At 41.3% G+C, this 12,214-nt stretch overlaps 1 protein-coding gene across 1 annotated transcript in view; it reads left to right on the forward strand.

The window, feature by feature from the left end:
- Window positions 1-12,214, forward strand: part of trpc5a (transient receptor potential cation channel, subfamily C, member 5a) — a 198,825-nt gene that overhangs the window by 93,515 nt on the left and 93,096 nt on the right. The window contains exon 4 of the mRNA XM_004570111.3: window positions 2,618-2,868. Coding sequence (XP_004570168.3) covers window positions 2,618-2,868 — 251 coding nt within the window. The remainder of the gene's footprint in view (window positions 1-2,617; window positions 2,869-12,214) is intronic.

Here is a 12,214-nt window from a genome sequence, read left to right on the forward strand (position 1 = left end):
TGACGGGCTCAGAAAAGTCAAAAATAGTGAGATGTCTTGCAGAGGGATGCAGCAGTCTCAAAATTGCAAAGCTTCTGAAGCGTGATCATCGAACAATCAAGCGTTTCATTCAAAATAGTCAACAGGGTCGCAAGAAGCGTGTGGAAAAACCAAGGCGCAAAATAACTGCCCATGAACTGAGAAAAGTCAAGCGTGCAGCTGCCAAGATGCCACTTGCCACCAGTTTGGCCATATTTCAGAGCTGCAACATCACTGGAGTGCCCAAAAGCACAAGGTGTGCAATACTCAGAGACATGGCCAAGGTAAGAAAGGCTGAAAGACGACCACCACTGAACAAGACACACAAGCTGAAACGTCCAGACTGGGCCAAGAAATATCTCAAGACTGGTTTTTCTAAGGTTTTATGGACTGATGAAATGAGAGTGAGTCTTGATGGGCCAGATGGATGGGCCCGTGGCTGGATTGGTAAAGGGCAGAGAGCTCCAGTCCGACTCAGACGCCAGCAAGGTGGAGGTGGAGTACTGGTTTGGGCTGGTATCATCAAAGATGAGCTTGTGGGGCCTTTTCGGGTTGAGGATGGAGTCAAGCTCAACTCCCAGTCCTACTGCCAGTTTCTGGAAGACACCTTCTTCAAGCAGTGGTACAGGAAGAAGTCTGCATCCTTCAAGAAAAACATGATTTTCATGCAGGACAATGCTCCATCACACGCGTCCAAGTACTCCACAGCGTGGCTGGCAAGAAAGGGTATAAAAGAAGAAAAACTAATGACATGGCCACCTTGTTCACCTGATCTGAACCCCATTGAGAACCTGTGGTCCATCATCAAATGTGAGATTTACAAGGAGGGAAAACAGTACACCTCTCTGAACAGTGTCTGGGAGGCTGTGGTTGCTGCTGCACGCAATGTTGATGGTGAACAGATCAAAACACTGACAGAATCCATGGATGGCAGGCTTTTGAGTGTCCTTGCAAAGAAAGGTGGCTATATTGGTCGCTGATTTGTTTTTGTTTTGTTTTTGAATGTCAGAAATGTATATTTGTGAATGTGGAGATGTTATATTGGTTTCACTGGTAAAAATAAATAATTGAAATGGGTATATATTTGTTTTTTGTTAAGTTGCCTAATAATTATGCACAGTAATAGTCACCTGCACACACAGATATCCCCCTAAAATAGCTAAAACTAAAAACAAACTAAAAACTACTTCCACAAACATTCAGCTTTGATATTAATGAGTTTTTTGGGTTCATTGAGAACATGGTTGTTGTTCAATAATAAAATTATTCCTCAAAAATACAACTTGCCTAATAATTCTGCACTCCCTGTATACTTTCTGATAGCTGAGCAGCTGCTCAGTCAGTGTGTCAGTACACAGGTGTCTCTGCAACGTGTGCTGCAGCAAACGTCCTTGAACAAGATGCTGCAACCTGAAATTCATTGACTAATCGGACACAGCTTCATAGCGTGAAGTCTACTGCAAAAGCAACCCAAGAGTTTCTCAAAGCAAAGAAACGAGTTCAGTCACCTGATCACAACCTTACAGAGCATTTTACTCTAAAGTCAAATCTGAAGGCAGAGAGACCCACAGAAAAGTACCAACTGAAAGCAGCTGGAGTAGAGGCCTAGCAGAGCACCTTAAGGAAGTAAACACAGCACTGGGTGATGCTCATGCAGAGCAAAAAGTGTCATTTTCCAAACACTTGCCGACCTGACTATGCTTTCTAAATATGTCACTTTCCTGCAACCAGTTGTAAGAAACACAGGAAAGGTTTTCACAAGAGTCTTGCATGCAGCTTATACAGCAACGTAGCATTAAGTTTAAATCAAGTTCATCAACATATTTCAAACACAAAAATGAAGACAACCTTAAATAAGTTTACATCGTGGGCCAAATGAAACTCCATTTTCTAGCGTAAAGATATTTAGCTAAATATTTAATCCCTGAGATGTCTTAATGTAACAAAAAGTACAGGATGCATAATAAATGTGTAATATTACAGTAGTTCATGTAGCTCCATCATCCAGACTATTCTGTATTTATAATGATTTTTGTTTTTGTTTTGTTCTTCAACTCCTGAAAACACAGTTAAAAGTTGAAAATCTTTACACTCCTTCACATTTTCCAAAGTGTCTTTGCAAGGCCAATTCTGGCTCCCAGGCCTTATGTTTGACACCCCTGCTTTTAAAAAGATCATTATACATTAGATACTAGTCATACACACATGTACAGTGCTTTTCAACAAACAACAATAGTAAGTTGCACAGTAACTAGCCCTTTCTCAGGATACCTTACCCTGCTTTTTTTTTTTAATTATTTTGTTATACATATTTTATTCATATCCGCATTTTAAATGTAGTTTGATGGCATTTATTTCATCACAAACCTGCGTGGGCCCTTCTTCGAGGAGTTTGTGTGTATAAATATATATATTTAAGTATAAATGAATAAGCATATATATCATACACATATCTGTATTGGCATTAGCTCCCTGACAGATTTGTATTTTACAGACTTTCACATCAGTAGACACATAAAGAATAATTTGGGTGAGAAAGTGAAATTTTTGATGAAGCATGGTTAGCCACCTGCACACTTCAACTATCCTCTTCCTGTAGGTGACTATGCGGGAGTGAAACATGCCCTTCGCGAAGCAGAGGTGTACTACAACATGGATGTGAACTGTCTGGACCCGCTGGGCCGCAGTGCTCTCCTCATTGCCATCGAGAACGAGAACCTGGAGATCATGGAGCTCCTGCTCGACCACGGCATCCACACGGGCGACGCCCTGCTGTACGCCATCAGGAAGGAGGTGGTGGGTGCCGTGGAACTGCTGCTGTCACACAAAAGGCCCAGCGGAGAGAAACAGGTGTGTGCGGATGTTTCTTTTTAACTACGCCTAAAGTTTATGTCTTTTGGTTTGTGGTGAACCGACTTCACATTTTCAGTGGCCCCATCTGGACTCTGGAAATGTTTCTGGCGACACCACTGGTTCAGACCAAACAGAGAGGGAGAGCGAGCCCTCTGTAGGTATATGTTAGCGTGTTGCATCCAGACACATCCATGCATGCACGTGTTTGCATTTACTCATCCGTGAATGTGCGCCTGTGTGAGTATTTTTCCATTTTTGTGTGTGTGTGTGTGTGTGTGTGTGTGTGTGTTTGAGAGAGAGATAATGAGCAGCACATCCATTCATTGTAATGCTCCATGCCACATTCTGCTGAGAGGAGGGAAATTAAACAGCCCGTTTCATAGACAAACTGTGAAATAGGATTTGGAGACAGACAGCATGTTTGTCTGCCTGCTGCATTTCTGTTTGTGTGTCAGAGAGAGAAAGAGGAGCAGAGGAAGGAAAACACACTACAGTTTAGTTTAAAGAGTAGGTGTTAGGGGGTTAAGATGGAGAGATTCAGAGATGGGTAGTTAAAAAACTGATTCACAGCGATTCAAACTGACAGGGGAGTAAATGTGAAGACGGAACGAACGGGAAGTAAATTGCAAAATGTAAAAAATAAATAAGTGAAACAAAGACGTCTTCTTGAAAAATATTCCTGGACTGTTGAGGCTGTGAGGTTCGATGTCACCATAGCAACCAACCCTTGGCCAAAGCAGAGGATTGTGGGAAGGTTTTGGTTGCCTCTCAGTTGGATGTGGATGAGAACAAATCTGTTCTTCCAGTGTTTCTGTTTATCTTCTCATACTTTTTGTCTCTCTTCAGTTACCTTACACATCACACATGCGTAATACACAGTGATGTCAGCACAGCGCAGATTTCTGTAATAATGATAATAAAGCAGTGGGCAGCAACGCATACATGTTAATCTGTTTTACTGTCTTGTATAAAATATTGGCCTATGTGTGAGATTTAGAAAGCAAGAGACATGCAGCACCGTGTTGTTGTTTCAGAATTGCACAGACTGTATATGAAAGATGCACATAACCACCATGATGTTGGTTTGTTGAAGCATTGAGTATTTTGGTCATTGTCATATTAGCTTTGTCAAGGACATCATAAGCGAGATGGATGTGACCACGATTCCGAGGGTCACCGGATGCTCATAATGTAGTTGTTAATCACACCGCATGGAGTTAGACCTGCCCAAGAAAATGTTACTTTATCCTTTTTGACTAAAACAAACATCATACTTTAACCAGAAAGACTTGAAACTAACATTTGTTACCATAAAATCCTCAGAAAAGTTAGTACTGAGGTCGTGGAGTATGGGAATTTTGCAATTACATGTCCCCCTGCTGACCGTTAGAAAGAATTCAAATTGAACTTACTCCCATATTAATGTTGTTATTTTTTTTGTCTATCTTTTATATACAGTTTATTTCAATTGTCCAATACGTTCAATAAGATCTCAGTCATGTAGCATGCTAAAACAATATGTGTGTGTAGGCTACGGCATCAGGATTGAATTTGGAGGGTGTAGCTGCTGGTGCTGGCTAGCTTGGTTAGCGAGGGGTGTAATTCAGGGTGAAATTACATGAATACCAAGTTTGCTAAGTGAACAACAGGCTTAAAATTGTGCTTGTGGGAGTTTCTGTAGGAAAAAATGAACCCCAACTAGAGTTATAGAAAAAAATTCAACCCCTGCACAATTATCATCGGGGGTGGCTTTAAAAACCCAAACGCTTTTCTACTACAATATTAACATTTTTTTCTGCTGCTGCACAGTTACCGAAGTCTAAAGATGGATACAGGAAGAGACGAGTAGCAGTGTGGCAAACAGAGAGATTGGTAATGAGTAAAGAAAATCAACACCTATTTATGCAAGATAATTCATAATTTTATTGGGTGGGTTATTTTGGTTTGATCTGATTATTTGGGGGGTCATAACCCCCCTAACCCCCCTGGAAATTACGCCCCTGAAACTATCTATTTCACCAATATTCAGGGCACAGTATTGAGTTTTGCACACACAAACATATGCACACTCGCACATCAGTGCTCGATACTTATATTAAGAGCTGGATGTGTGCTTTGTGAGTTTACGTATGTTTCTAAACTGCACTTTTCTACTGACAGGTAGAATCAGGGCCTTTTATCTGCTCCTGCAAAGTTAAACTGTTGATCTTTCTGCCATCCCTCTCCATCTGACTCAGTCTGACTCCCCCTCTTTCTTTGATTACCTCTCTATATCTCTGCATCCATCCTCCCTCACTCCCCTGTTCACATCCACTCCTCACTCTTCATTACCAGCATACTCGAAATAGAAGGACTGAGGCAACAGCCCAAAGAACAAAAGGGAGGGAAGGAGGAAGAAGAGAATGATTTTTATTTTTTAAGCATGGACAAAAGGATTAGATCTGGAGCTCTTTGCCCTGAAGAGCGCAAACAGAGATGGAGTGGAGTCAAACAAAGAAGAAAAACAGCAAATGCAGCATGTAGGAAATCAGATGGGCATTGAGGAAAAATATAGGAAACAAGACACATTAGGAGGGAGACAAAGTGAGAAATAGTTGCGAAGAGAGATGCAGATGAAGGAAGGTTTTGTGTGTCCTTTGATGTGTGAAGCAAATCATTAGAATTGCATGTGTGTAACTGGAGTCAGTGTTAATTTGGGTTTTGATCTGAGCGTATTCATCTGGATTGGATGCACGTGTGTCTGCACTGATGGATGCGAGGAGACAATACAGTGGATTTTTTATTGTCATGCATTGTCTGGTTTTGTTTTTAAAGTGAAATCTAATTTAAAGTACCGTAATTGTCGGGCTATAAGCCGCTACTTTTTGCACAAGCTTTGAACCCTGCGGCTTTTAGTCAGGTGCGGCTTTTCTATGGATTGTCCATGATTTTTGTCATATCGTAAGACGATTTGTTTTGTTTGTTCCGCTGTTGTACGGCACTACGTTGCCTGGCGGAAGGATCGGGGTTCAAGAGTGGTATGTTAGTCACATGTCCGTCCGCCAGGCAACGTAGTGCCGTACGAAGTAGCTCGAAAAACAAACTTCAAAGTAGCGCTACGCGTTCAGCGGGAGGCGTGGATGATGAGCGGCGATAAACTTGCGAAAAGCAAGTTATGCCCAACTCCACCGGTGGATTCTGACAGCGTGGAAAAGTGTGAAAGCATCCACGATCACCAACGGATTTTGAAGGGCTGGACTGCTGCATGATGGAGAGGAGGACACCGCCACGGCCCTTCTGAGGGTGTTCGACTCTGACACTGACAACGAGGATTTCTTTGGTTTTGAAAGTGACAACGAAGGAGAGAAGCAGAGAGTGGATGACGAAGCCATCCTGAGCCTGTTTGTATCCGACACTGGAGAAGAGGACTTTGGTGGTTTTAGAGCGCAGGAAGAAGAGAAAGATGATGGTGAATGACTGACTTTTCTTCTTGTTAAAGCTGTGTCACTGCACCTGAGCCTAAAAGGTAGTCCGAATCTATTTTTCTGGTGTGCTATAGGTTACTGTTATGTACTACATGTGCAAATATGTACCTATAACTTGTTTTTCAAAATATTAATAAAAGGGATGTGTCTCCAAACAGCCATCTCTTTCCTGACAATTCCCTTTGTGCATATTCTCTTACATATGATAAGTCAACATTGAAACACCTGCGGCTTTTAGTCAGGTGCGGCTATTGTATGTACAAAACAGGATTTTCCCCTGATTTTAGCTTGTGCGGCTAATATTCAGGTGCGCTTTGTAGTCCGGGAAATACGGTAAATCCATAACACAAAACATCTTTTTATGATTTAGCCAGAAAAACATTGCACAAACTTTCTGCAATTTCACTCCTAATTTCTTGTTATAACTTCACAGGACTCTAGCTGAGATCCATTTTCAGTAAACCAGCAGCTCCTTTGTGGACTTTTTTCTTCTTCACATTACAGTGTAACAAAGCAAGTGTGACCCACTGTGATAAACTACAGAAACCATTTGACTGCTCTTTGGAAAATTTCCAGTTTGATGGTTGGCTCTGTGTGCCCCCATCCCAAAGTACCCCCACACTGTTCCCAGCATTTCCTGCAGTGACTTTCACGAGAGCTTGCAGCCATCAGCGTATGAATGGGTAATTTGAGAGCCAAATCATAATGTGCTTCAGATAATAGCCACGAATAAATGGAGTCCAGAATAAAAAGGGGTCCAAATTCTGACACAGTTTGGAGTCAAAAACAACCTTTTATATAAATTTTGCTTTCAATCGTTCTCCTTTCAAGGGGTCAACAGCAGTCGTGCCCTAGATATGTTGGATTTTTTGACTGACAGCGACACTGTTGTGGCTGAAAAATGTTTTGGATTGTGAATGTGCATCTGAGTGTGGTTATCATGGCAACACATGGTCCTGGAGATGCTTATAGGACCTGGAGCTACTACTAAAGGTGCTGTACTGCTTTGGGAGGTGTTAATATGTTTGTGGACAGATTTTAAGGAAGTTTGGGTTTTTTTTGTTTTTTTTATTTTTACTTCAGTTTCTATAAGCGCCAGACATTTTGAGTTGTTGAATTTAATGTGAAGGTTTGGGTATAAAGTTTTATGTGGTGTGACCTCAGATTACTGAATAAAGTCACCAGGTATCAGGAGCAAAAGGATAGAGCAGGCTGATATAGGTCTTGTCTTGATACTAATATTTGATATTCAGTGCTGATGAAGTCCTGGGAGTGAGAAACACAAAACTGTTTTGTTAGCTTTATCTTTCCCCCTGGGATCAATAAAATGTTCTAAATATCAGACTGCTTGGTTATCAGCCTGCCATTAAATACATTGGCTTTGTTTTACTAAAAGCCCTTTTGTTTATTGCCATTTTTAATGTATTAGTACCTCCTAATGACATAGCTGGTTTTCTTTCCACTGTGTAAGTCTGTGTGGGTGCGTGTTTGTGTGTAATCATGGCAAAATGTGGTCTGAGAGACACCTGCTCTAACAGGTGCCACTCTGTCGTGGCTGAAATTGTTTTCACCTTGTGTGTGTGTGTGTGTGTGTGTGTGTGTGTGTGTGTGTGTGTGTGTGTGTGTGTGTGGTGTTATCATGGCAACATATGGTCCTGGAGACACTTGTTACTACCACTACCAGGTAGTTTTGAGTACTTTGGCTTGTGTTTATGTGTCTGTCTGTGGATTTTGTCAAGACTATAGTCACAGTCCAGCATGACACAGTCAAGAGACTTTAGGGTTGCAGACAACACTTAAGTAAAGACAGACTGTGGAGACAAATGCCGTCCCAGGATTACTGGTGTTGTCGCAGTGGGATCACATGCTACATGGTGTCTTGATTATTGTCTTGTGTTGGTTCTGTAGTTTGTGTTGTTGGTCTTTGAGGCTTTTGATATTTGAGTTTCTCACTTCTGCTTTGATCTTTATCACTTCTGTGGAGTTTTGGTACATGTGTACTGATGGTGTGGGTTCCCATTTTAATTTGAATTTGTTTTTAATTCCCTCAGTGTCCTGCCCGATTCTTTGGCCATGCCTCAGCCACTTTGTGTTTTCTTGTTTTCTTTCCTTCGGTTGTTTCCAGTTTTACTTTGTTTCCTGCCTCAGGTTTGCTTCCTGTCTGTATTCTCCAAGTCTAGATTGTTTTCACCTGTTTCCCTTCAGTTATCAGTTACTTGTTTATAAATAGTCCTACCCACCCTGAAGCTTTTATCAGATCTTCTCCTGTTCATCTCTCCTGTGTCTGTTGTGAGTTTATTTGCCCTTAATTATTTTCAAAGTTACCTTTACTCTTTGGGTTATTTTCCTGGAGTTGCCTTCTCAGGGACTTTCAGTGCTTTGAATTAAACTTGTCTTTTGGTCCATCCAAAATTGATTATGAGACACACACAATGGTAACTTATCATTTCTTTCCAGTAATTTAAGTATCCCTTAAAGTATTTTTTAATGACTCAAAAGTCTTGTATCAGAATACCAGTATTTTAAAACTTTATGCACTCGCAGTTCTGTGCAGAAACTGGCTCAATACTCAAGACTCCACAAATGAGTGAATGAACCTGATAACCAACTTATAACTGAAACCATACGTTTTCTCAAAAGTTTAAAGTGCTTTTCTTGGCTAAATCTAAACGTTCAACGCACATTTTATTACGTACACCCAGTACTGGGTTGGACCTCATTTTAGACTTCAGAACTGCCTTAATTCTTTGTGATATCAACAAAGTGCTGGAAACATTCTTCACAGATTTTGGTCCATATTGACATGATAGCATCACACAGTTGCTGCAGATTTTCTTTGGCTTCCTAAACCCTACAGACGGTTGTGTGGGAAAATCCCAGCACTTTCTGAAATACTCAGATCAGCCTGTCTCAGACAACCGGCCATATTCAGACTCACTTAAATCACCTTTCTTTTTCATTCTGATTCTCAGTACGTCATTTTGACCGATACCCAGTGCACTGAAGTGCTGCCAGGTGATTAATATAGTGGCAGTCAAGTTTAGATGGGACTCAAGCTATGAAACCCAGCCTTTGCACCGTTGTAGCAGATAAAGATAAACATTTCCTCTGAACATAATCCAGCCAGCAATAAATCGGGGGAAAATTGTAGATCGAGTTTAACTAAACCTTTCTCTCATATTTCATCATGTCGCTTTAACTCTCAGCGATCTGACCCATCTTCAGAAACATGTAAGAGCAACAAGCCCATAACAATCACACCTCCTGCTATCTCACCGTGTTGCTCCATTTTGGGGGAACCAACAGTGTACATCTGGAGCCTAAATATGCCATCGGTGTAGTTTCACCTAATTGAAAAAGTTTAAATCCCGAGTAATATAAGGCTGGAGTTTCCTAAGTGGTGCTCGTTCGCAGCTGCAGATGGTGCAGCCAATTTCAATGCGTGAAAAATCAATTGTACTCAAGTTATGTTCATTCTGTTATTTGCCGTTTCTGTATTTGCATGTGTCCTTGCTTATATTTACTTGTTTGTGTATTCTCGGTCTGTCTCTTTAATTTTTATTTGGGGCCCAGCCCGTGGCAGCTGTTCTCACACTCCTTATAACGGCAGGAAAAAAAGAGGGATTAGAAAAAGAGAGAGCGATCGGATGAAGAAAATAGGGTTGTGGCAGGTGAGAGGAGGAAGAGACAACGATAGAGAGAGATGAGGGGAGTAACCTGATGGAAAGGAGGGGGTTAGATGAAGGGAAAACAAGGAAATGAGAGAGATGCAAGAAGCTGGAGGGGGGGGGGAGAAAATAGAATGTGGAAAGGGGAGGCGAGGAGAAGATGAGGCAGCAGAAAAGATGGAGACAGAAAGATTGGAAGGGTGAGGAGAAGCACTCTCCGTCATTCTCCCTCTGAGACATGAAAGAGTCCACACGTGTACCCTCCTTCCTCAGCCCCCCCTCCTCTCTCTTCTTCAGATGTCTGGGAGTACATGTGTGTGTGCTTTTCTTTGACATACCAGCACCCTGTCAGCCTCATTCTTAACTTTTACTTTAGGGTCCTGGTTTCAGCATAAGACAGCCTTCAACTTTATATAATATACCATCAATTGATCACGAATGTCTCCTTCACTGTTAGTAGTGGATTAAGATACCCTTTTAAATAAATTTTAGCTTTTATTTTTAATGAGATCTCTACACTCATTTTCATCATTGATCGCTCTTATGTTCCATGTTCTGTTGGTCGTTTCAGCAAAGCTCAAGGTTGTTGACATTTGGCTAGTTGAGTGTCTGGAGCAATATTTGTTTTCTAAACCATTAATCCTATTCTGTGCCATTTACAATTGGAAATTACCAAAAGACTAAAGAGTCCACACAACAGTACGCATTATTCAGCTTGTTTGCAGTGCTTCCCCTGCTAGACTGGTGTAGCACTGCATGCCATCTATGTGCAGAGAGCTCTGTTGTTGATGGAGACGGTGTACAAAGAATGTGGTCTTGATCTTTGAAGGGTTTTCTTTTTTTCACACCTCTCCTGTTCCTGGAATATTGCACTTGGCAGATGCCTATGTCATCCACTTCCAGAGACACACAGTTGGGATTTTGGAGGTCTGGACTAGAGCACGACTGCAGTGGGTAAACACCCCTCAACTGGCTCAAGTGTGCACATACTTGGGACCTTAAACTACACTTTACTCCCTTTATAAACCACCACCAGCCTATGGAAACTGCACTTGTGGTTAAATACCTGGGACTCCTGATCTGAAGGAAAATGAAGAAGCCTTCTGTGTGAGTTTGAGTTGCCTTTAACTCAGGTCAACTATGACCTGGATGACAAGGACCCAATAATATAGCAGTACACAGACACTCTGATGTACTTACCCTCTTTTTCACTCAGCAGCAGGGCCTGTACCTTGTCTTTCTACATTGGCCAGATGTGGTTTGTGTTGTACTGTAAATGGAGTTTTACACACATCTTTGTGTTGTGGTAGTTTCTCAAAAAAGTTTTAATTTCTAGCATGCTTCAACAAAACTTTGAAGAGATTTTAAAGAATTGTTATTTTTGAAGAGTCTATTAAAATATGCTCAAGAAAATCTACCATCCACGTTTCTATTGATACATATTTTTTAAGTTTATTGTTATAGCAGTTATCTTTCTACAGAGGTTAGTGCAGAACAATTAATAAAACACGCAGTAATAAATATAACATCAAATTACTTGGGGAAATGCAATTGATGGCAAATACTGCACATTTGTGTTGCGTCTTAAAAATGATTTGTGACCACTCAACTCCATATTGACGTTTAAAGCTGCAGATTACAAATTTGATGGCAGTGCACTCCCAGCTGTTTTGGGTGTTTTGAAGATCCCAGCATTTTGTTTGAAGACGATGTGATCTCCGCCTCAAAAACAATCTTCCAAGCTCTGCTACATATGGCTGGCACTCTTGTTGTTGTCTTTGTGAGGTTGCCAGGCAGAGATTCCAGAAAGTTCCTGCTCTGGGCCAAGAAACAGTCTGGCACACAGCCCCCTGATATAACTGACTGTAAAGCTACAAGTGGTCGTGTTTACATTTTGTACAGATTATATGAAGCAGATGTAACGTGTCCGTTATGGGCTGGACTAACCTAGTGATCGATAGCATCATAGACTGAAGACGTGGCACTAGTCTAGAAAACTGTATCCTCTTAGTTAAGGCGTCTTGTTAACATGCGTCTGCATTTCTTTTTCTTTATTTATATGCAGCCGTTACATTCTTGTTTTTCTCTCTCCATCTCTCCTTTGTCTTCCTGTAATGACAGACCTCCTGGTATTCACGTGGCAAACAAACAATCTTCCACTCCCCTCTTCTCTCCCAGGTACAGCTGGTGTTCAGAGCTGCATCCATGAGG

Source organism: Maylandia zebra, linkage group LG3 (genome assembly GCF_041146795.1).
Source record: "Maylandia zebra isolate NMK-2024a linkage group LG3, Mzebra_GT3a, whole genome shotgun sequence".
Lineage (NCBI taxonomy): Eukaryota > Metazoa > Chordata > Actinopteri > Cichliformes > Cichlidae > Maylandia > Maylandia zebra.